At 42.2% G+C, this 25519-nt stretch overlaps 1 protein-coding gene across 2 annotated transcripts in view; it reads right to left on the reverse strand.

The window, feature by feature from the left end:
• Nucleotides 1-6929: 6929 nt before the first annotated feature.
• LOC122812105 (beta-centractin) overlaps nucleotides 6930-25519 on the reverse strand; it is a 695723-nt gene continuing 677133 nt past the window's right edge. Inside the window, exons 10-12 of one of the 2 annotated variants that reach the window (XR_006366336.1) lie at nucleotides 18565-18605; nucleotides 12665-18174; nucleotides 6930-12623 (exon numbers count right to left, since the gene is read on the reverse strand). Coding sequence is in view for 1 of the 2 variants with exons in the window: in XM_044084387.1 (XP_043940322.1) it covers nucleotides 18072-18174; nucleotides 18565-18605 (144 nt within the window). In the remaining variant the exon portion in view is untranslated. Of the gene's footprint in view, nucleotides 18175-18564; nucleotides 18606-25519 lie in introns of both variants that reach the window. The other variant, XM_044084387.1, reaches the window with a different exon arrangement.

Below are 25519 nucleotides of genomic sequence, written 5' to 3' on the forward strand. Positions count from 1 at the left end.
ACTATGTTTATTGAGAATGGAGTTTTCAAATCTACCTATAAGAAGCCTACATTCTCAAATTCTTATTTACATTTTCAGTGTTCACATCCCAGGTACCTGAAGAAATCATTGGTAAAAGGGCAGTTTTTCCACCTTTCAAGAATGGTATCTGATTTACATTTTGCACAGGAGTGTGAGGTCTTGACTGGTATGCGTCAAGAGAGGCTATCCTAGTGATTTTATAGCTCAGATTAGGGTTGAAGTGCTAGCTCAATGCAGCAGCCGTTTCAGCCCTATTTTGGGACAGCCAGAATGTAACACTGGTGATGTGAGTCTGTGGACCCAAGTAGAGGTTTCTTGTTGGAATAGCACCCCATTTGTCCTGGTATGTCCTCTGGACCCAACGCAGTTTGGTTTTGTGAAGGGTAGATCATGCCTGCTCAACCTGGTGTACTTCTTTGAGTCAGTCACCAGAGCTGTGGATGAGGGCAAGGTGGTTAATACAGCCTACTTCAATCTGGCCAAGGCCTTTGATACCATTCCCCACTCAGGAATTATAGACAGACTCACCAAACTAGGCATCAACCCCTATATCACTAGACGGGTTGCAAACTGGTTCACAGATGGATCCCACAGTGTGAAAGTAGCAGACTCCAAGTCAGACTGCCGACCAGTCACAACTGAAGTCCCACAAGGATCGGTCCTGGGTCTTGTCCTGTTTGGCATCTACTTCTTGGAAGTCCAAGTCAACACAGGCGGACTCTGGCTGACCAAGTTCGCACACGATTGCAAGCTGGGAGCCATTACTGACTCCCCAAGTGATGCAGACATTCTGCAGAAGGGCCTCACTGAGACAAATGACTGGTGTCAAAGCCATGGCCTTAAGCTAAATGCCAAAAAATGCACTGTCATCCCTTTTGGGAAAAACTCAGTTCCCACAAATTACCACATTGATGGTAGTCCACTGAACACTGAAGGCATTATAAGAGATCTGTGGACACAGGTTGACACTAACCTCTCCTTTGACCACCACATTACCACTGTGGTCAGAAAGTCCTATGTGACACATCTCATTACCAAGGGTTTTGCATCCAGGAAGAAAGAGGTTATCGTCTTGCTCTCTACTCTTCCCTCATTAGACCAGAGTGTAATGCTCCATTTGGCATGTACCTCATTAGACAGCTGCAACAGCTGGACAGGCCACAAAGGTACCTCACAAAGAGAATCCTAGGCCTTAAACACGTCCTACACAGACAGACTCAAAAAACTCCAGCTTTCTCCGTCTCATATCATCTACTAAGAGGCAATCTCTGCTTACCTTACAAAGCCATGTCTGACCCAGCTTTGTTAGAAATGCTACATCTAAAGAAATCCCAATCCCTCTGCACCACACACTCCAGAGACCTCAACCTCATTACCACAGTCAACAGAACATGCTGGAGGGACAGGTTCATAACCTAGAGACTCCGCATGCTATGGAATAGACTTCCCATACATGTCTAGCAGCGCACCTCACTGGCCCTCTTCAAGAGAAATCTTGATGAGTGGATGGGAGATGGAAATTTCACCCCAGGGATCACTCCAGTGGCTCTACTCGATAGAGGCACTGGGAACTAATGTCGGGCGGCATGATGCCAGGGCAATACTATGGGCTAGGCTTGTAAAGGCTCCAGGGCCATTAGCCTTGGACACACCTATGTTAGGGATACTGTTAACATTGGGCAATTTTTAAAGCTGACAAGGATTTGATGGATTTAGTTGGTCAGACACCTAGGTTAATTTTTAAAAGGGGTAGGAATTTGAAAGAAATTCTTGAGCTTCCAAAGGATTCATATACCACGCAAGGTAATTGTATGAAAGAATGTGGTGGTGGGGTGTGTGTGTGTGTGTGTGTGTGTGTGTGTGTGTGTGTAGCCAGTGTGCTTACTTCTGAAAGCTAAAGAACGGTTTGTGGGGCCTTCAAGGTTAATGGTACATTTGGTGGATGGCTGCAATTGCAGTTCCACACGAGTGGTATACATTTGCCTTTTGCACATCCTGTGATTCATAGTATACAGGAAAGACAGCTAGGGTTGCTACCTTTTTAAATGCCTAAAGTGGGACAGTTGTGGTACAAACATCAGATTTTGCAGGCCAAAACATACCCATGGCCAGTACAAAGGACAGAACTACACTTTTTTTTTGCCTAAATAAAAGCTTATTCTTTTAGCATTTTAGTTGCTTATTCTGTTTTATTACATTCAGGTGTTTCAGATACAGAAGAACTGTTTTATACAAATATTACATAAAATATAGGAAAGAATTTTGTGCCAATATCTCAGGGCATTTGCCATTTTTACAGGACACAACTGCTCAAAGAAGGGCTGTGCCTCGCAAAGTGGGACAGGTAGTAACCCTAAAGACAGAGCATGTATTAACATGCAGGATATATGGGCATAATAATGACATGTGTAATAAGAATGCAAGTAATTCTCTATACAAGCATTAGTTGTCATACACTAATTTTAAGAAGTTTAAATTTGCAGTGCTAGAGCATGTTTTATGAAATCCTAGGGATGGGTCTGTTTGAAAATTCTTGAGGTTAAGAAATTGCTTTGGTAATTGCACCTTAATTCAGTAGACCCCCCCCCCCATTGAATATGGATGAGAATATATCAGCAGTTAGCATTCTTAAACTTAGATCTTATGTTTGCATGAATTAGTTTCAATGATCTATTGTGACTATGTATGATATATATGTGTGCATTTTGATGTGGATTTAATATGGGCAACAATATTGCTGTAAGACACACTGCAGTTTTTAACATGCTGTTTCTTGCATTAGTGTTGGTTATTATTTTAAATGGAGGGCGTAATTCTGACTTGTTTTAATTGAAGCTAGGATAAAACAGTATGCAGATTTGTATCCTGGGATTCTCGATACATTTTGACTTTGAGGAAGTCAGCCTACATCTTTGGTTACCAAAAGTGCTTAATTATTGTTGCAGGATTTTACTTTAACTTATTGTGTAATAAAATCATCGGTATACAGTATGTTGGCCTGCTGTTTTTTTTTTTTTTTTTATCTTGGCATACCGCTGGACATTTTTCTTCGAACTTGGCTTGTAAGTGCCTGCGGGTCCCTGGGAGGCTTCCTAGCAACTTTGTTCATTGTGTTAGCTGTATAGCTGCTTGAGCAGTTTTTAAATTATTATAATTAGTGTGAAGATTGGGGAAAGATGGGCGAAGGCTGCCAGCCTAGTCAAATAGAATGTGATACATAATTTTATCACTTGCAAATATAAATTTAAAATACAGGCTTGTTTCTTAAATGAAAGAAAACACTGTAAAATGTGAACTTCAAGATTGTAGCAACATTGCCATCTGCTGTAAGGAAAACTAAGCCAAGCATTTCTTCTGTTCTTTTGAAGTTAAAATTATGTCTTGTATACCCTTTTGATCTAAATAGTGGTGCTGAAGAGGCTAACTGAGCACATTCTTTCTATTGTCTTAACTTAAGGAATAATTACTAGAGTGTACATGTGAAATGTCTTTTATTGTTGTAGTTTCCTGAGCAGGTGTTAGATTATTAAATAATGTAGCCTTTTGGCCTGAGAACTCCTAAGTGTCAAAATGATGTAATGTGTATACTGGGAAAACTTTAAGTGTCAAAATGATATAATCTGGGAGGGTCCAGCAGAAATGTGTTAGTGATTTTAAAAACTATTGCTGAGAGAGAGAGACTGTAAGCATTTTGATCTTGATATCCAACCTTCAGCACTGGCTTATGCTCTCTTTATATAAGTACTATCTTAGAAGTATGTTTTCTTGTAGTAATAGCTAGGAACTTAGAAGAAAGTTAGACTGTTTTTCTGTTATCAGAACTTTCCTATTGTATTGTTTTAAGTTTGTGTGATCTCTGAACTCTTAGATATCACTGTGGTGTAGTAGTATTGTCTTGTGTTTTTAATTATTTATTATTAAACATTTTAAAACCTTTTACCTGTGTCTGGTTTGTGTAGAGTAAAGTAAGCTCTAGAGTACATTGCATATTTATAGCGTTTATTGTACAAGTCCACTCTAATAAGCCTTAGACTGATTAGTCATATTACCAATTGGATAATAATATTGCACAGTAATAATTGGACACCCTTTTAAGGGCTTTTGGGTAGCTGATAAGTATCAGCTGGTGGTGGCAGAAATTACTACTGTATAGTCTGGGTAAAGGGGCACAGCTGGAGAATCTGTGTCAGCTTTTCTCAGGAGTGTCTGTGAAGTTGTATAAATACTTAACTCAAAGTGTGTGTGGTGTGTCTGCTACCTGGGCAGGGACACGAAGCAATGGTGGGACAGAGAGGGTACTGGAGGTTAGCTTGCTAGCTAGGCTGAGATCTGGACCCTATAGCTGTGCCAGTGGGGAGTCTTACTGGGGACCTGGGGAGCAACCAGCCCCAGACTGACTGATCTCTGTATGCACTTAAGGGAAATTGTACTTTACTGTGTGTATTTGTTATCCTTTCCTCTGGTGTTAGTGGTGAGGATTGAGGCTCCTTGACTGCTGGGCCGGGGCACGGCATTCACAATTAGTACTCTGTTATAATAATGTTTTTGAACTACGGACTAGCAGTGGACAGTGCCACTTAGCAAGGAAGAGAAAAAGAAGGTAAAACAGGTTTGTTTCAGTATGCTGTCAATGACCCTCAGCTGTTCCACAGTTCGACTAATTTTTCTCTACTATTAGTCATTTTTTTTTCTGGTAAATAAAGAGAATGACAGTCCGTCAAAAATGGCAGAATTTGTTTCATACTTTGTACTATTCAGAAAATGCATATTGATGGGAAACCTGTTCTATTTTAAGTGAATTAGAAAATACTTAAAAAAAAAAACCCTCGTTTTGATCCTCTCTCCCCCCAGAATTCTTAAACAAATAAGATGAGCACTGTGATGCCTGACAGCAATGGCAAACAACTTTACTGGCTTTCAAAGCTGATAAAACACTAAGCTTTTTCACCTGTAACTAGCAGTACATAGAGAGGACAAAGCACCATACACTACAAAGATTACACTTAGGTTTCCAATCATAACTCTTTATTGTGTGTTTTTTGATATCCCTGCCAAGATTCATTTCTTGGGCTTCGCACTCACTGAGTTTCTTGGCATCTACTCCTCAAACACACAAGCATACCTCTCAACCTCTTAGTGCAAGAAATCTGGACAAAAAGTGTAAAATAAAGGGTGGGGTGGGGGGCAATGACCTAAAAATGGGAATAGAATTTAAATATTGCTCTTATAAGCTCCAAAAGTTACTAGAACAGGTTTTGCATTAGCATGCATTTTCTGACGGATATAAAGTTTGAAACTCAAATGTGTGTCATTTAGTGACTTCAATCCTCAGTGATTTACCAGAAAACCACAAATTTTATGAAGAAAAGACCAAAAATATGAGACAAAAATCTGGACAGTTGAGAGGTATACATATAAAGTGTTTACCATCAGAAACTATCATAATCCCATTTGTTATGTTTGTATTAAGCTTAAATGTTTGATATGCATATGTAAGGGGAAGTATTAAAACCCAAAATTATTACTAAAATGTTGGTAAAACACTGGCTGTTGAGCTAATCTAAGAATTTAAAAAGTACTGGTTACTGTTAATTAGTAACAGATGCCTGAGATACTGCATCAGAAAAAGAGGAAAATTCAGCAGTGGTAACTTTTCCCCCATTCATACCTAATTGCTATGGAATGTCACACCTCCAAGCAGCTTACACACTTATTTTTGAACATTTTCTAAAAACAAATCCAATTAAAAAATAAGCCAAACAAATGTAAATATCTTGTGAACAGAAAATGTGATTAAAAAGGGTATAATTAAAAAAAAAAAAAACAACATTTGTAGAAAAAAGTCTTTATAGTGCCAGGTAAGCAGGCACATTCCTAGTCTTTTGACTGTAGTAGCATATTTTAATTTAAAAAAAATCCGGAAAGGTATTTTTTCAAAATTTTTCCCAAACAACTTTTCATACCTTGGGAACTATTATAACCAAGACATATCATGTTTGCAGCACTTTTTGTTCAGGAGACTTGCATTTTACCATGACTGCAGGAAACCCCTGAGCGCTTGTTTACTGAAATAATTACAGAAATATGAAATTATATCCAGCTGCACAATTAACAAAAAACAATCATTTACCATCTCTCAGGCTGTACAACTTACAGTGTGGGTATCAATGAAATTTCTTTCACTTCATCTTAGGTTTCACCTGGTGTTATACTATAATATTCCTCATGCACAAAACATAATACATAGCTTCATAGAGAGTGAGAAAGAGAGAAATACACTTGCTATCAGTTCACTTTATGTCCGACTATAACATATAGCTCACTCAGGTATGAAAATATAACTCAAATGGAACAAAGTGGTAAAAATTCTGGATTAATCAGTTTCCCTGTGCTTCTTATACCTTGCCCTTTCATATGCTGTATATTATTGGTAAACTGATTACTTAAGGAATGTAACCTTCAAAATTGTCAAAGCCATACAGAGCTCTGAGTGCTAAAAGAGTCTAGAAAAGAGAGTGGTAGAGCTGTGAATGAGTTAATCAGTTTTATGTTGAACTGTTTATATTGTTGACTGGTTAAAAAAAGATGTTAAGACTGTTGCTTTTTCTTGTCAAATGCATTACGTGTGTTTCTTGAACAATTGCGTACTAGACCCAAACACCCATTTTCCATTTTGGTTTCCAGTGTAGTAATTCATTAACTTTACAAACACAGAAAGCAAGAGGCAATCTGACTCACTTGTACACTAGACCTGAAGACCAGCATTACAGTTTAGTTTTCAGTGCAGAAATTTAGCCCTAGACATAAAGGTTGAGAGACAATATGGTTCATTTATCAATTCTATTTAGAATTTTCCAAAAAAAGAAAGAAAATTACAGAAAACTACTTTAAATTATTGTACATTTCAGTCAAGAGAACATATAATATATTTATTTGTTTCCAAAGCACTCACTTTCAGATTCGATGTTGGACACACTTTACATGTAGCCAGGTCATTGGAATATACATGAGTATATGTATGTGCATGTGTCTCAGTATACAGGCAGGACAAGAATGCAAGGTGCCCTTGTGAATTAAAACCCTACCCAGGCCCATGCAGTTCAACCCCTTCCACATCTTCCCCTCTCCACTCTATACAATTTAAATGTTTTGTAGCAATGTTAATCCCTTCCAGTCAGTGATGGACTATTATTCTAGTTTTGGATTTTGCAGCAAATGCCAGTTCACTAAATTCTCATGAATGCTTCAATTTTAACATAATCAAGCAGAATCAAAGTATACATATCATGGTTTTATCTAATCATCTAAAAGCAAAGTTATAACCGATATGAGAATGTGAACCTTTTTTTGCCAGCATGAAAATTTCACCAATACACGCATCAGGCTAATGGAGTGACGCACCACTTGTTTAAAGTTATTCTCCACAGCTGAATGAATTCTTAAAACCTCTGACTTTTCCTAGCCTTTACTTTTTACTGCAGCAGAATGGAAAGTTGCTTAGATTTCACCTCTTAAGATGTTCAAGATGACAATGCCTAGTCAGCTTGCGGAAAATGCTTCCAATAACAAATAACAGAAAAAAGGGACAGATATATTACACACCATCAAAGATTATGAAATAAGCTCCCCCTCACAATCACAAGAGGTTATAAGAGATGTTACAAGGCAACTGACCCTCAAGGCCATTTCCACCTTGCTAGTACTCAACCCTTAAGCCCAGATTCTCATTTCAAGAAGGACCAAGCCTGTAATACCAGCAGTAAATTTGTGAACACCCAATCCAGTTGTCTAGCTCCTTTTTAAATTGAGTGTGTCACACTGCTTAACTTGAAAAAGAGCATTCTGCTAGATGGGGATATGCACTGCATGATAATTCTATCCCTACTTTGTCTTATTTATTTGTAAGAGTAGATTTAGATCACTGTTTGCGATGTTAACTGGACTGTCTGTAGTGTCGGACTTGGTCAATCATCAACTTCCTTTAAAAACTATCTTAATATTTACAGAGGAATTACAAAATACAACGTGGTTTAAGGTAGTAAAGCTTCTTGAAGGCGAGTAGGTCATAAGCTTGACTAATGAATCTATGCTGATGTAGAAATGGTTGATGGAAATACATCAAGTATTGCCAAAAACTGCCTGGCTCTGCAGTACAGACTAGACTACGATCCAGATGACTAAAGGCTGACTAGCAGCTGGAGTAAAGCAAAAGCTGATGAGCATCAGTGGCTGGAGTTGGCTCACCCATCCAAGGTCAGAAGAAGGAGCTCTGTTTCCCACTGGATGATCACCACTACACAAGTGGAGGATGCACAGCATTGAACAGTTCAGGACTGCAGGCATAGTTTTAGTGATCCTAAGCTAGTAAAGGCAGTTCTCATCTTTTGGGTGAAAGCACATACATTCAAAAGCCGACAGTAGGATGCCCCATAACTAGGGTGCTCAGCTAAGCCACTAAAGGGCAGGGTGGGCCCTAAAAGAAATGTCCTCCTTGCTGGGATGGTGGTGAGAACATAAACTACCTCCACATCTGAATGGATGATGGTCCTCCCAAGCAGCTTTTACCCTTGTACTATGGAACAAATGAGCTTAAGCAACATGGGGAGGGGGACTTAATGACTGGCAGGCATGGAGACAATAAAGAAAAAGATTCTGCCAAAAATTAATTTCTGCCACAGGTCAGTGGATATATGTCATTTTCCAACTTTTGGCAATCTTGGGGCAGACTACACTGTTCAGTCACGGATTAGTACGTTTGCAGAGGATTAACCTAGCAAACACCCAGGGAGTACAAAGGCACAAAATGCTATTTCAGTCTGTATATTTCAACAATAGTGTTTCTCACTAACAAAACAATAACATGGAATGTGATGTTTACTGGGTTGTGCATCCAGTAACATGGACTGAAACACATTTCAAGACAATTAGGCAACTGATGATCTGGGATAGTAATAACACTAAGGTATTCCAACTTAATTTCAGTTATGGCCCTACAGAGTTTCAATTTCCAAAATGCATGGGCACTATGAATCCTATACCCATACATAAAAAAGATGTGCGTCCTAGCCAGTCACTATTCCTTACCATCTGGATAGTCTCTACTTGGACACCTGGCTGCAATTGTTTACATAAAGCTCATACGGCACTGGTCTTCTCTCCTCCCAAGCCAGCTTACTTTGGGCTGGTCACTTACATTGTTCATAGATCAACTACTAAAGTAAACATATTTACCTGTACAGGTCTCTACTGATGTCATTAGTAGCATAATTCATTAATCCACAATGAAGTGTGCACTGAAATTAGCATCATTAACCAAATTCCCTAAAACTTCAAAAAAGTTCTTTTACTATGCATTTTTCTACAAAGCCAGTGATGGAAAGGTCCATCCTTCTTGCGTCCAAAGCTCAGAAACCCTCGTATAACATCTGCAAATAATCAAGACATAGTGGGAAAAGCTGAAGATAGCACATTCTTTTGTTTTCCTATACACTCTCTGTCCTCACTGCCTTTCAAGTTATCAATCTTGCCTTTACAAGTTGTCCATCTTGCAGCCACCAGAGGAGGTGCCATCACCTAAGCATACACACAGGAGGAATGATTCTTCACATACTTCTGCTAATTTTCAGACATGCAGTGAATGATAGGGCTCCCTCCTTTCTCTCAGGATGCACAAGTCTACTTTCCCTGGTTAGCTCCTACAGCACCCAAATTCTGCCTGGATATGGGTTATGATGAGGGTTTTACTCCTCTCCTCTTCTTCAGAAAGCCTGCTAAGGTCAGAACGTTAAGTTACAATCTATCATTATAAACCTGGAATGTCTCTACAACTGTGCCTCATTCATTACTTAAACTGTTTACAGGGTTTCATAAACTAACATGTCTAACTTCACAAATTTGTCAAATGTGCAAGCATTCAGCACTCTAGACAAACTTTAGAACCACTGTAACTCGAGTTTTGTAAATGTGCGTCAGTAATATGTTCACTACCAACAACTCATGGTAAATACAATGGCGACTTACCACAGCAGTAGTTGTTCCTGTCTGGGGTTCAGTGCCTTAGCAGAATTAGGTAACCAAGGGAATTAGCCACAAGCATATTTCACAGTGACTGGAAGTATTCCCAGACCGTTGCACATTACCCAGAAGGCTGGTGGTCTTCTCATGATGCAGACATCAGACAGACACTGGGTGGATGGAAAAGGGAGAGAGGACTGCTTCATTTCTGGTTCTTTTTTGTGATATCCTAGTAAGGCTAGCACAAACAATTATGATTGTGCTCTTTTGTCTATAAAAGGGTCATGTATAATGACTCGGTGTCTAAAAGTTACTCTCCGAACAGCAAAAATGGGTAAACTGTCCGTTTACACACTCCTCTGAAGGCAGCTAAGTTGTCACTGACTTTCTAGTTCTACTTTGTTTCATTCCCACTCTTTTACCAGGGGGCTGAAATGTCCTGTGCAAAAATAGTACCAAATGTAGCTGCTGCCTTAGTAGAAAGAGCTTTTACTTTATGGTTCAAATGTTTACCATAATGTCCATAAAAAAACATAATGTGGTTAGCTAGCTATTTAGAAAAGGTCTACTTAGATACTGCTTTGCTGAAGACCCAACTAAAACAAACAAGTGGTCAGACCTTTTCTGTTATTTGGTTCTTGCCAAGTTCTCAACTGTCTGTGCATGTTCAAGGAATGTCAAATTCTTTCCCCTATCTTTTGAGGCTTAAAGAAAAAGACTAAGTTAAAGTTAAGTTAAATGAATTTGAGTTGAGACTACACTAGGTAAGAGACATGGGCTTGTCCTCAAGGTTTGTCTGTCCATGTGAAAAAACACAGAACAGTCAGATGCTACATAAGACTGAAGTTTAAGCAACCTACTTAGCAGGAAGCAACAGGCGCAATGGAAGTGGCCCTCCATAAGATGAATTTTATGGCATAATCGATCTCGTTCAAAACATGGTGCTGCTTTTCCATAACGTTTACGTCCCAGGCCCATTACACTGAGTTTATGGATGGCTTAAGATAAGGGGTAACCCAAAAAAGTTGGGTTTTGGAAGTGTGGACAGAGATGGGACTCTGGGAAGAAAAGATGAGATGGCTGTAAGGGGGACCTTAACAGAAACAATAAGCTAGTTCTGAATTATATAGAGTACAGGCAGCTAAGAACTTGCTGTACTGAAGCTGATAATGGGTCAATCTTGTCAGATTAGTAGTACGCAGCAAATCTTTTCTATTTGCCTTAATAAAAATTTCTGGTGCCAAATTTCCTTAAGAATGTAACCTGGTTTAAAGGTTTCTCAATTTGGGATCAGATTCCTATCTTCCAGGTTATCATGCTGTGACAAAAAACATATGGATTTATTAGTGTACCCCCTCTCCCCTGGCTGAGTCAGCAGGATGCAAAGTGTCAGGGATTTTCTCTTTAGACCTGCATAATAAGAGAAAGACATGGCTATCTGAGCTGGAGGTGGGGGGTGTCTGGGGGTGACAGAAGCATAAACCAGACTTTTTTCCAGCTGATTGAAATGTCATTTACTACTCTGGAACAAATTTTCCTGATCTGTCAGTTTTGGAAAGGATCACAGAGAGTGGTTCTAAGGGGTTTTCCACATCAACTCGATTAGCCTGAAGACATTTTGTTCAAAGGTTCCTTTCTTGGACTTACTATGGATCTGCCCAGCAGGCTGCTTATCTGGCTGGCTTCAGATGAAATGTGTTAGGAACAGGCTCTATTACAACACCAGGTCCATTGCCATCACTGCATCAAGGGCAGGAGAGAAGTTGTCTCCTTGAATCATGATATCACAAAGCACTATGGTGGCATATCTGTGACTGGGTCTCACTGTCTTTGTGCTCTGCATGGGCTCCCTGAGCTAGGTCTGAGGCATATGAGGTTAAGTTCTTCATGCTTTTTGGTGGAGGGAAGGATAAGAAACTCCTTACAGATGGTTAGGATCAGGAAAAGGGGGAAATCTACAGGGGTTAAGGTGCTGTACCTACAGGTTCCTGAAAAAACATTACTTTCCACATAGATTTTGGCAAGCAATACTTGCAAGACAGCTGTAGTTGTGAATTCCAAGGCCCTCACTGTCACCCTCTGTGATATGGCCAAGCAAAGTTTAGGGGAAAAATAATTGAAGAGTGATAGCTTTTCAAGAGGAAAAAAAGTATGCACTGAACAATATCCAGGAGCACACCCAGCAATAACCTGATTTTGAAGGGTTGCAGTTTTTACTTCTGGTAGCTGATGGAGATCTCCAAGATCATCATGAAAGAAATATAAAACGTTTGAAGTCGTTCAGCAGTTGTTGCCAGCAGGTAGTCAAGATCAGGTCAGCAGGTAGTCAGCCAGATAAGGATAGCTATCAATTGCCCTGAATAAAATGTAAGTAAAGAAAACTGTCAATCATTTAATAAATATCCTGGAAGCAGTGGACAGCCCGAAGGGCAAGGAGGTGAAATGAAGGGTTTTGTGTTGAAGGCTGAGGAATCTCTTGTGCCCTGGGAAGAATGGGATGTGGAAGCAAGTGTCTTTCACATCCAGAATTACCAAGGAGGCCTGAAACACTAACAAGGATAAGACAACATGCATCTTTAACTTCTTGACTCTGAGAAACTTTCTTAAAGATTACAGAGAAGGATGAAACCCCTCCAATTCAATGTTAACACATCTATAGTTTTCTGAATAGGTAAATGGCTATTTGACAAAACTCATGCCAATAAAGTCAGAGGTGCTTGTTCTTGATAGAAAAACATCACCAGCAGTGTCCTAAAGGGCTTTGTCCTGGTCTATCTCCTCTTAGGTATATACTTCTATGACATAAAAGCAGATTATTAATGGACTACAGCTAACCTATATTGCAAATGACTGCAAACTGGGGGCAGTCATCAAATCCCTCCCATTCTGATACGCAAATTCTCCAGTAAGGGCTAGACTGAATAAATGCTTGGTTTTAATTCTTACCTTCAGTGCCAAGATACATAGTATAGTTTCCTTTGGTAACTGAAACACTACTTCCACTCACCATAAAGACAACTTGTCTCTTAAAACAAATAACTGTCAGGGACTTTGGTACATTAGTCGATAACAGACCCTGGTTTGACTACCATGTCTCTGTGGTTGAAAGAAAAGCCTTCTACCTTGCACCATTTATCCTTTGTGGGTATCTCCTCAAGGTTCAAAGAAGGATAACTTTGATATTCCAAGATACATTAGTGGGAACCCTGGAATTGCAAGCCTGGATGACCAAAATGCACACCTCCATATACTGAGTAACTGATGTTTCTCAGAATATTAATTTTCTCCAAAGTATAGGGCTCTCTGAGTTGGTACATACAAGTTCAGGTGTGTGGTGGCATCAGGAGATGCCGCAAGCCTGCCCTCTATGCAAACAGCAGTTATAAAAGAACAATGACGGATGACATTTACTAATCACCTATAGTTTTAGACTTTTCTATTGTAATTCTAGGGCTTGCGCTTACAAGCCTCAAAGAAACTGCAGTCCCACTTTATCCTTCCCTTATTAGGATCACTGAATACAATTTCCCCTTTGGCATATACCTAGCCAAGCATCCAAGCCAACTCAAGAGACCTCAACATTTCTTTGTCCAAAGGATCATGGTTCTCAGTACGCTTAACTAACTGAACAGATAAAAAGCTCTGTCCTACTCAGTGTCAGAGTCCTGAGGGGTAATCTCTGCTTAGCTTTCTGTGCTTCGAATGACCCACCACTCTTTGAACTCCTTAACCTAAACCAAAACACTGGTTAAGCAGAAACTTGCTCTAGGGACCTAAATCTATACTACCATATCAACACCAACAAACAGCATGACAGGTTCCTAGCTCAATATATTCTCAGTTTATAGAAATGGCTGTTTTTTTACATATTAAGCGGAACACTTCTATAAACACCTTTAAAATCAGCATGGACAACTGGCTGGGTCCTCAGAAAATTTTACCTGACACGTAAAAAAAATATCTACTTAAAGGGAGACATTGTTAATCTTCCATCAGTACTGGGTGTTGTAGCTGAGCTTCACAATGGCTGTGAGCTTATTAAGAAGCTATGACTCGATAAAGAAAGATCAAGGATGGGTTTCCAGGGTTCATCTTTTCTTAGCCCTGGAAAAGCTTTGGGTAAACCCTTAACCCTTTTCTATGGAAAGCATCTGATCTACAGCCAGACTGGACAACAGCTGGTCTACCACCAGTCCTGGGGATATGAGGTATTTCACTGAAAAGGGTGAAGGTATAGAACTCTGTTTGGTAGCTTGATACTATTATTCTTATTCAGGAATCTGGCAACAAGTTTAACCATGGTGTTGTGAACACTGTCCTTAAGCTAAAGATTAAAAGGAATGGGAGAGTGTCTGCCTTCCAGTCACAACTGGTGGATGAATTCTTTGCAATGGAATGCCCGTTACACTCCTCTTCCTTGCTGTCTACTCCCCCTCTTCCATCTCTTCAGTTATCCTTTTCAAAGGCTTTCCTTTATGGTGCCTGATCACCCTGGCTTTCTTCCACAGAAAGGTCAGGACTTAGGGGGATACTTTCTACTGTATTTGGGGAAGGGTGGATGAAAAAGTCAATTTTTTGCACTGCCTTGCCTTGTTCTTCTATTTTTGTAAAGACTTCTTGAGCAACAGGACCAAAGAACAAATGTCTATCAATGGGGAGGGCATTTAGAATTTGGTTCTTGAAGCTCTTGTGAGGGGGTGAATCCTGAGCAAAGCAGGATTAAACAGCCATGGCAGATGCATCACTGGCATCATATCCATACTTTACAGAATGCTCACCATGTTTGAATGAGTTTTGAAATCTTCAGATTCTGTGCAGAGTCTGCAAGGGACTCTGCCACCAAGTTCATCTGCTACAGTATGGGCCCCCTGAAGTTGAAAAATAGAGGTCTGGCAATTAACAGCCCTGATACCCACAACTGATAATTTAATGCATCTTTTTGGTAAAAATGGTCTAAAATTCTGCATTACCTGTCATTCGGCAATGCTACTTGTGAAAGCCAATCTCTTAAATCCCTTTCCAAAAAAAAAAAAAAAAAAAAAAAAAAAAGACTACTGGGTCTACTCTTCAGCTTTTCATACTGGTATTTAATCTTTTCCCCCAACTCTATAAATGTTATTTTATTATTTTTTTTTAGGTCAGGTGCTAAGAATCTGGTTTCAGGGATGCATTTTCAAAGATGTCCCCAAAACACCCAATCAATGAATGGATGGCTGTATATTTAGGCTGATAAAACCTAAACAAATCCTTGTACCTTGACGAGTCTGGTGTTGTTTGGACCTTCTCTGGAAGAGCTCCTTTATCAGGTTGAGTGTCTCTTTGAAAGAAGATGCTCTGGGGTGATGGAATCAGATAGGGACGACTCGTATGTACTATAGCCCAAGGGAAAATAATTATAAGCTAGCTTATCACAGTCTACTGCCACACAGCAACATACGTTTCAGCAAATGTTTCGTAACCAAAAAGGGCCAGAGTAAACTGGCAGTGGGACTGCTCTCCCTGGGCCCAACTATTGATCTCAGTCAGGTGGAAAATGGCTTACAGGACACAGCAATTATGGTCAATGAGCCTGAAATCTTGTGCACATACAGTATGGGGATATATTCTTTTGCTGTTGCAATATTTCCCCTAGCCAATGTAAGACTAGAAGTAGAAACAGGAAAAGGTTGCAGTGGCCTTATCCCTGCTCTTAGCCTTCAAACAGGCATAAACAAATGTTTTTTTTCTTTCATCTTCCTGGTTGGGGAGGTTAACCAAATGGTGCTTCTGTGGAACCAGAGTTCTCTTCAGATCTACTAAGGTGATTAAAACCTCAAACACCTCAGCTGCTTCACAGGTAAGCATCTTCTCCATTCTTTCCTTCTTCAGCTCAACATGGAGAAAGGTACTGCCAACTTCAAGCAAATGGACACACCTGGAGCATACCTCTCAACCTTATAGTCAAAAATCTGGATAAAGCCTGAAAATAGGGACAGATTCTAAAAACTGCTCTTACAAACTTGAAAAGTTGATAGAATAATAGGTTTGCATTAGCATGAATTTTCTTAAGGTTATGGAGTCAAACTGAAGTGTCTGTCTTCAGTCCTCTGTGATTTGCTAGAAAACCACAGATTTTATGGGGAACAGATCAAAAATAAGAGCCATAAATCTGACATTCTGTGAAAATCTGTACAGTTGAGAGGTGTGGCCTGGAGTCAAGCTGTCACTGGCCTAAACAGGCTGTTAACAATTCAACCCTAATTTTCAAAGTTTTCTCTGTAAAGGTAAAGTACACTCTGCACATTTTAAATGGGTGATCCGAATCAGGTTAAAAAAATGAAGGTTGCCTACCAAGGTCACACTTGGTAGTCTTTACCAGTGACATTACCGGCCAGCAAACTCTCAGTCTAAAGCAGTGACAATACACAGCAATGTAACAACTACAACATCTAAAGATAACATACAATAACCTAAAGCATACTTTTGTTCCAAGACATGAGAAGTCCAAATTCTCTGCAGAAGTAAATCTGCCAAACACCTGTATCACAGCAAAAAGAGCTGGAGATGATAGACTGATCTTTCCTTTCTTCTAAGCACTGGTCTGAAATGAGCTTCCAAAGCTGTGACAGCAGGCCTGCAGCTATTTCCCTTGACTTATGAACTCTACTGCAGCAGTAAGCTTTATGACACACATCTTGCTTTGTTGGAAAATCACTTGCTGTACAGAAATAGCAAAAGCAATATATCAAGATGAAGCTTCTACACATTTCCATTGGTAAATGGTAAAACAATGACAAATGATCATTTTCTTGATGAGGATGACAATGTGAGGGTGATAAAAACTTCCAGCATCTGAAAAGTACTAGTACATCTTGTTTTGCTTCAGAGGACTGGAATAAAACCATAAAATACATACACATTTACATATGTACCTTTAATAACTGATGAGCATATGGTTTCATTTCTTCAAATTTTCACTGACACTTTTAAAGGAAACTGCCTAAAATCAAAGAGCCATGGAATGCTTTAAATTAATCATCTAATATTCCACAAGCCCAGCAGTTAAGGAACTGTTTTTTACTGAAGGCATCTATCTCAAGTGCTTTGCAAAAGGTGTGCCTTTGCTTTAAGATGGAGTAATTGTAGTGAGCAAAGTTACAGTAATACTGCTACAGGAAGTGGAGGGCTCCTATTCTCCTATACTCCTATTTGTAATACCCCTTGCATGTCAGAAATTCCTTAAATCACTCATCTTCATTTCCTAAAGCAGCATTTTGGACCACCTATGTAACTACGAGGGCAATTTCTGCAGGTAATATTAATGCAGACATTCTCCCTGCAGTTCCTGTTGCCCTATGGACATGGCATCCAAGCCCTTTACAGTAAAACAACCTGCTACTGAAGAAATGCTTTTAAATGAAGCATATACATTTCACCAAACAGGCAGAAGAGTGGGTTAAAATTTCATACATGCTGCTCCGCACAGAAAGAAGAATCAAAATACAGGAACAAAATATATAAAGTGGATATGAAATTGGCAACATAGAACACATGGATGTTAAAACATCAGCAGAGTCAAGAAATGTAACTGAATTCACTGTCAGCAAGGATCCTGAACCAAATGTTGGTAGCTTCAAAACTTGACAGTTATGCAAGGCAACACTTCTGAAGAGTGCATTATATAAGTAATCCAACTACCACACTTCTAAGACACTTTTCCAATTAAATTAAAAAAAAAATCTGAAAAATAAATAAAGCCCTCATTGTGACAACAAAAAAAAAGGTCCACTTTTTTTGTACTTTGCAATGTCTTGCCATCTTGTGACTAAAGGGATCTTCAAACAAATCAAATGTAAAGTTGACATTCTGGAGAATGTAGAACTCTTGCTTATTGTTTGTTTTCTGAGGGACAAGCAAAGATCAATGACTGGTGCCTTCGTAGTCAAGACTGGATCATACAGACTGGACTTTTGACGGCCAAATCAGCATCAACCTGGACTGGAAGAGTTTAACCATGGCATCGGACCAGTGGGACAGCATTATTCCCAAAATATAATTTAAAATGTCTTCCTGTGAATAGCTCTTGCTCCATCCTCCTCATACTCTTTCTTAGACACCCACATCTTCTTAAATGTGTCCAGGGATGCAAGAATAGAGCCCCTGTAGGGAGAGTAAAACATGTGGAAGTAGTGCATAAGAAACCAGTAAACAGCCATGGTCAAAACACAACAAAATCTTAGAGTAACAAGATAAGGCAGAGGGAAATCTGCAATAACGACATGAAATTTTACAACTACCGCCAATACAAAATAAAAATTTATACAAAATATACAGTCATCTCAGCAAGAAAAAAAGGTCAATTAGGTATACATTTTTAATATGCTACATCATGACCAGCAAGTATGTGTAAAAAAAAAGGAGGGAAAACATGGCAATCTACTTCAAAATCACAGTAACCACATACAGATAAAGTTAAATATGTTTACAATGTCTAAATGTATCGACACAAAAGCCACTTCAGGCCAGTGAACAAAATGTTCTACATCTTACCCAATCCATGTGGAGTACAACCTTTCCTGGGGTGCGGATATCTACAGAGAGAGAGAGATAGAGATAGAGTGAGACAGTAAGCCAATTTAAAGACGGGAATAGATATGCTGACAAGTGCTGAGAAAAATGAAGTTATGTACTCACCATAACGTTCCATTTGAGTAGTTGTACTTCATTTGTCTTCAACCTGTGGGAATACGGATCTGTATCGGATCCGAGCCGGCAAAGATTACTAGCATCAGCTCCAAGCTCCAGACTCCTCCTCTTACCCATAATACATCTCCCTTGCCTTCCATCCCCAGATCGAATTTGCTGAACTTACATTTATAACCCTACCTGATAATACACTTGTGACCTATACTACAGCCCATAGGCTGAACATGCGCCAAAGGTCCGGGGGAAGGAGGGAGGGATGGTTGAAGACAAATGAAGTACAACTACTCAGATGGCACGTTATGGTGAGTACATAACTTCTTCATATGAAGTAGTTTACTTAATCTGATCTTCAACCTGTGGGACAGAGTCCCCAGCTACTAAACACCTGGGTGGCCCTCATGGAAGGATATTCCTGAACACCGTGGAGCCAAAGGATGCTCTCCTTCTAGATGTCAAATCAAATTTGTAATGGGAGATAAATGTATGAGATGAGGACCAAGTAGCTGCTGAGCAAACGTCATCCAAAGACACCCTAGACTAGAAAGCTGCAGATGTAGCCATGGACCTAGTGGAATGAGCTTTAACCTGACCTGGAGAAGACATGCCTTTGTCCTTACAGACCTGCAGGATGCATGAAGAAATCCACCTAGCTATAGTGACCTTGGAAATAGGTTTGCCCAAAAAGGGTCTATAGAACGAGACAAACAATCAGATTTACGAAAAATTTTTGTCCTGTGTAAATAGAATCGTAACTGTCTGTGAACATCCAACATGTGTAGTTTGTATTCCATCCTGTTGGTAAAATTGGGAAAAAACACAGGCAAATTTATAGTCTGATTAATATTGACTGGTGATGCCACCTTAGGAGGAAAAGATGGGTTGGTTCGAAGGGAAACTCTTATCTTTATGAAAAATCATGTACAGGAATTTTATGGACAAGGCCTGTAATTCCGAAACCCTTCTAGCAGAGGTAATAGTGACCAGAAAGGCAGTTTTCCACAATAGAAATTTTAGATCAGCAGTCGTGGCAGGCTCGAAAGGCGGGGCGACCAGGGCTCGGAAACAAAAACATACCTTTAATAAAGGCTTTACACAGCCTAGAAGATGCCAAGGATGCAGAATTCTCACCCACATGAAAATGAGAAATAGCAGCCAACTGAACTTTGACAGTAGAAGAACTGGCACCATGCTGGAAGAGGTCAGCTAGAAAATTAAGTATGCAGAAACAGGTGCCATGAAAAGATCAAAACTCCTCAGAGGCCGAGAAAGAAAAACGTTACCACTTACTGCGATAAACCTTCCTGGTTGACGACTTATGAACAGCCACCAAAATGGACTTAAGAGGAGGATAGTCCGGTAGTCCTAGGAATCACGGGAACTGGAGCAGCCAAGCAGTGAGCTTCAGGCTGTCCAAACTCAAATGAGGCACCCCTGATGGATGTGAAATCAGATCCCGAATGGGATCTGGGATCCAATGTGGTGTCAGAAGGTGAGACCAAAGGAAGGGAAACCATACCTGGCGAGGCCAGAATGGGGCAATGAGGATCACCTTGCTCCCCATTCGACAAGCTTTCTGTACAAACCTCGGGATGAGAGGAACTGGCGGGTAAGCATACAGAAGACCGGGAGGCCAAGCATGAACTAGAGCGTCTCTGGGGAACTCCGCCGGCGAGGCGTTCAGAGCAAAAAACCTGCTGCACTTCACACTGGAAGGAGATGTGAAGAGATCGCAGCAAGGTTGACCCCACTCGCTAAAGATCTGTTTCGCTACTGACTGATTCAGAGACCACTCGTAAGGCATCAGAACGGTCCAACTTAGCCTGTCCGCTAGGATGTTGGACCATCCCAGAATGTGTGTTGCGATAAGAAAGCGACAGGTGGAGATCACCCATTCCCACACTCTCATATCCTCGTGACAAATTGGATAAGATCTGGTCCCTCCCTGTTTGTTGATGTACCAGACTACCGATATGTTGTCTGACTGAATAGCAATTGTCCCCCAAGGAAGAAAGGATGAAGGGCCTGCAACGCCAGAAAGACCACCCTCATCTCTAGGACATTGATATACAAGCTGGTCTCTATGGAGGATCACAGACTGGACTGCCCGAACAATGCCCCCCCCCGAGTTTGGAGGCATCCGTGGTTACTGTGGCTTGGGCCGGGGCTGGAACGAACGGTCAACCCTCCAGAATGTCCGGAGAGCTCATCCACTAAATGAGGGACGACTGACACACTGGACTTAGGTGGATAGGGTAGGACAGAGGTAAATCTAACAGGGACCATTGAAGAATCCACATGTGTAGTTGAGCACATGGAAGGACAGTTATGGTCGCCGCCATGGAGCCTAGGGCCCTCAATACAGATTCTGCTGTCAGGAGATGAGAATGGTAAATTAGGGAGACATGCATCCTGAGGTTTTGAACTCTCTCCAAGGTCAGGAACACTTTGCCCTGGAGAGCGTCTATCCTAGCACTAATGTAGTCTATCACCTGTACAGGCTTTAGTAGAGATTTGGATGTGTTGAATGTGATACCCAAACTCTGGGCAAGTGTCATACAGTAGCCTCTGGTTTGGGAAAGTAGACGCCTGGTGGGAGCGGTGAGGAGCCAATCATCAGGTACGGATAGACCTGAATCCCCTGAAGCCTGGGGTCAGCCGCTACCACCGCCATCACTTTGGTAAACACCCAGGGGGCTGTGGTGAGACCAAAGGGTAGGGCTCGAAATTGGTAATGATTGGCCCCTAGCCAGAAGAGGAGGAACCTCCTGGAGCTTCTGTGCATTTTTATGTAACAGTAAGCATCCAGGAGATCTAACGAGCACATCTAGTCGTCCTCTTGCAGGTACGGCATGATGGACTGTAGCATGACCATCTGGAACTATTCTTTGGCAACTGACAGGTTCAGGGTACAGAGGTCCAGAATGGGCCTCAAGTCCCACGTTTTCTTTGGCACCAAAAAGAACCTGAGTAAAAGCCCAATCCTGACTGATCTGAGGGGATGGTTTCAATGTCTCATTTTCCTAGCAGCTTGGAAATTTCCTGTGCCGCTGCCTCCCTTTGCGTGGGTGGAACATCCAGGAGGTGTTTGGGAGGCGTTGAGGAACCCACGAAGGGGATAGAATATCCTCTGGATAGGATTTGAAGCACCCAGCGGTCCACTATGGACTCCCATGCCGCTGGGTGCAAGGACAATCACCCCCCCCCCACCCGAGTGCCTCCAGAGTAGAGCAGTCGGGCAACCCCTCAGGGTTGCTACCTGTGTCTGTCCGAGAAAGGTTCTCGAGACCAGAAGTTTTGCGGACCCCCCTCGGCCTCTGGGCTGGCGTGCATTCTGTCCCCTCTGCCTCTGGGGAAAGAAGAGCCCCGAGTGTCCCGGGAATACTGAGACTTCTGGAACCACATCTTCTTTTGCCCTCTCTGGTTCTGGGAAAAGGACCTTTGAGGGTTAGAGAAGGAGTTCCCAATGGCACACAGTGTCTTCCCGTCCTTTTCATTCTGGACTAGCGTCTCCTTGACAGTCTTATCGAACAGAGTCGAGCTGTCATAAGGGGACGCCTTAAAGGGTTTGGTAAATTGGCACAACCTGAACCAGGCATTGCGCCTCATGGACGTGCTGGGCCCAGCCGCCCTAGCCGCTCCTTCCGTTGCATGGGAGAGGAGTCGTATGGACGTATCCGATACTGCTCTCAAAGTGGCCATTTTCGCAGAGAACAAAGCCTTGTCCTCCTGCGACATGGACTTCGGTGGAGATTCCTCCAGCTCCTTCACTGCTTGGAGTCTCATGACAGGGGCCAAGTAGCTCAGCGCCTGTACTGAAAAGGTAGCTGAAGCATACACCCGCTTCCCTAGCCGGTCCATCATCCGAGACTCTCGGTAAAGAGGATGGACCGAGGCACTTTCCTGAGAAAGTTCCCTCTTTGGGGTTGCTGCTACCACCATGGCATTCACTGGGGAGTCCTTGTTCCAGGAAGGCCTGTCTATAGGGGGACTTAACACCTTATTGAGGCACTTGGGGATCGGCTCCAGGATATCAGTTTCCTTCCACGCCCGCGAGGTGATCAAATCCACTAAAGGATCCACCGGGGGGAACGACACCCAAGACGTAGACGGGCCCGTGCCGAAAGCCTCCAGAAACACAGACTTATCAGAGGAGGGCTTGAGGGCAGATCAACCTCCCCGCTGGCGCAGGATCTCCATGATGTCTCCAAAGGAGACATCGTCGGGAGGTGACCTTAGGAAGCCCTCCCCCTCATCTAAGTCTGTGTCCTCGGTTAGGGACTCAGATGAGTCCAAGTGCTTCCTCTTACACATATGCTTGCGAGGCACATCTCCCGTGGGGCTCTCCAGGGAGTGCTCACAAGCCATCTGTTCCTCTGGGGGAACCGTGTGGGGCCCTTTGGGCATGGGCTGTTGCTCTGGTAAGACGACAGGGACCATAGACAGAGCCGAGGGAATCTGGGTGGAGCCCGAGGAGGCAGTCAGGGTCCTTGATCTGATGGAGAGGACCCATTCTACCACATCGAATGCCGAAGGACAGCAGACCTCCTGGGAAGCCAATAAGGAGGCCGGTCTCCCCGAGTCCGATGTGAGAATCGGAGCCGGACCCAAAGCGGACAGAGCTCCGAGACAGGGAACCTGGACCAACAACGTTGGAGCTGAAGGTAAAGGTTCCACTTCCTCGGATCCGACCCCCAGGCTCCGGCTCCGAGAGCAGCTGCCAGCATCAAGGACTAGAGGACCGTCGGCGCCAATGCCTCAACCAAGGCCAACCTCGGATCCGAGAACTCCGAAGCTGAAGGTCAGACCGGAGAAGGAGTAATGGGCTGAAAAAAGGGAAGTGAGCTGCCCCCTCCTGAGGGGGGGGGGGGGTCTGGCAAGACCCCCATCTGGATTTGCGTACGGATAAAGCGCCTCGTCATCTTATCCAGATCCATGTTTGATAGAGAACGGGTCGATCGAGACGAGGCCACAGACTCCGACCTGGCCAGTTGGGGAGCTGAGGCCCGGGAGACTGGACATGCCTTCTCCGGCTCTGGGGAGAACCTCTGAGACCGGAGCAGAGGGGAGTCACGGATGCGAGCAGACTTGCATGGTGAAGATAGGTTTGGAGACCTCTTCCTCTTCTCCTTCATCCTAAACTCTCTCGCCCGCTCTCTACCCCTCCTCTGCTCCGCTACAACAGGCTTAGAAGTGGAAGTCTGAGTCCCAGCCTGGAAGGGAGGGGAGGCCAGAAGAAGAGAAGCAGGAGAGACAGTCACTGCAGCTGCAGTGACCTTGGCCTTTCTGTCCTTCAAGGCTCGGGGGTTGAACCCCGCACAAATGGAGCAATCAACATTCATGTGGGCCACACCTAAACACAATACACACAGAGTGTGGCCATCCGCTGGGGAGAGCTTATGGCCACACTCTGTGCAGCGCTTAAAAATAAGATTTTCGGCCATGCTTACAGAAGAAAGTGAAGAGAACCCACAAAAAACTTTCTTCCTATAAACTAACAACAAAACCACTCACCACACTAGATCGACTAAAGGGGGGGGGGGGGTACCACAGACAAACTACACTAGCTAACTACTACTACAAACCTACACACAACACCAAAGTGACGGGAGGGGAAAAAGGGTACCTACACTAATCTAAAATGGCTAGATAAACAGAAAACTTTAGAAAACTTGCAATCCAAAAACACCCTGCTAGCTGGAGCTCTAGAGACACGATGTTTCACAAATCGTGGCAAACGAGATCTGGGGATGGAATGCAAGGGAGGTGTATTATGGGTAAGGGGAAGAGTCTGGAGCTTGGAGCTGATGCTAGTAATCTTTGCCAGCTTGGATTTGATACGTATCCGTATTCCCACAGGTTGAAGATCAAATGAAGTAAACTACTTCAGATAAAAAAAGTTATGTACTCACCATAACGTTCCATGTTTGTTGTCTTACTTGGATGGGTTTGGAGCCGACCCTCGGCTCCGACTTGGCCGAATACACCAGCTGGATGTTTCAAACTTGGCTCGTACGCAAGGTAGGTATCCCCATGATGTAGTGGTGCAACTCTCCAGAACTTGTTTGCTGCTAACAGTAATACGGACTAATATAAAGGTATGACCCCAGTTCAAGAATAAAAAACAGAGAGTCAAAGGAGCTCATGTATAAGAGGAAAGGTCTCCACCAGGTCCTCTAGGAGTCCTTGGATGGGGGAAGGGGGGGTCGTAAAAATGAATGGTGAGATGGACAACAAACATGGAACGTTATGGTGCGTACATAACTTCTTTGTGTTATGTTGTCCTATCTCGCCTTCATTCTTACTTGGATGGGATAGTGTCCCTAGCGTCTTTTTCCCAGATGGCTCACGGGAGTATACCTTTGAGCACAGTGGAACCAAAGGCGGCCCTGTCCCTGGAGGCCAATTCAACTTTATAATGAGTGATAAACATGCGAGGATTAGCCCAAGTAGTGGCAGCACAAATACTGTCCACAAACGACATTCTGGCCTGGAAAGCAGAGGATGTTGCTAATGCTCTGGTTGAGTGACCTCTAATTCTGAATGGTAAATTTCTATTATTGGATGTGTATATAAAGGTGATACAACTTGAAAGCCAATTTGAAAGGGTGACTTTGGATACTGGCATACCTGTTTTTGCCTCAGAGAAAGAGATGAATAATTAGTCAGATTTCCTGAAATCTTTAGTTCTATGCAAATAGAATCTGAGCTGTCTATGCAAGTCCAGTTGGTGAAGTTTATACTCTGCCTTGTTGCTATGATTGGGAAAAAACACCGGGAGCTCAACAGATTGATTCATATT

This window comes from Protopterus annectens, chromosome 9.part0 (genome assembly GCF_019279795.1).
Source record: "Protopterus annectens isolate FY-2018-M chromosome 9.part0, PAN1.0, whole genome shotgun sequence".
NCBI classification, from domain to species: Eukaryota; Metazoa; Chordata; order Ceratodontiformes; family Protopteridae; genus Protopterus; species Protopterus annectens.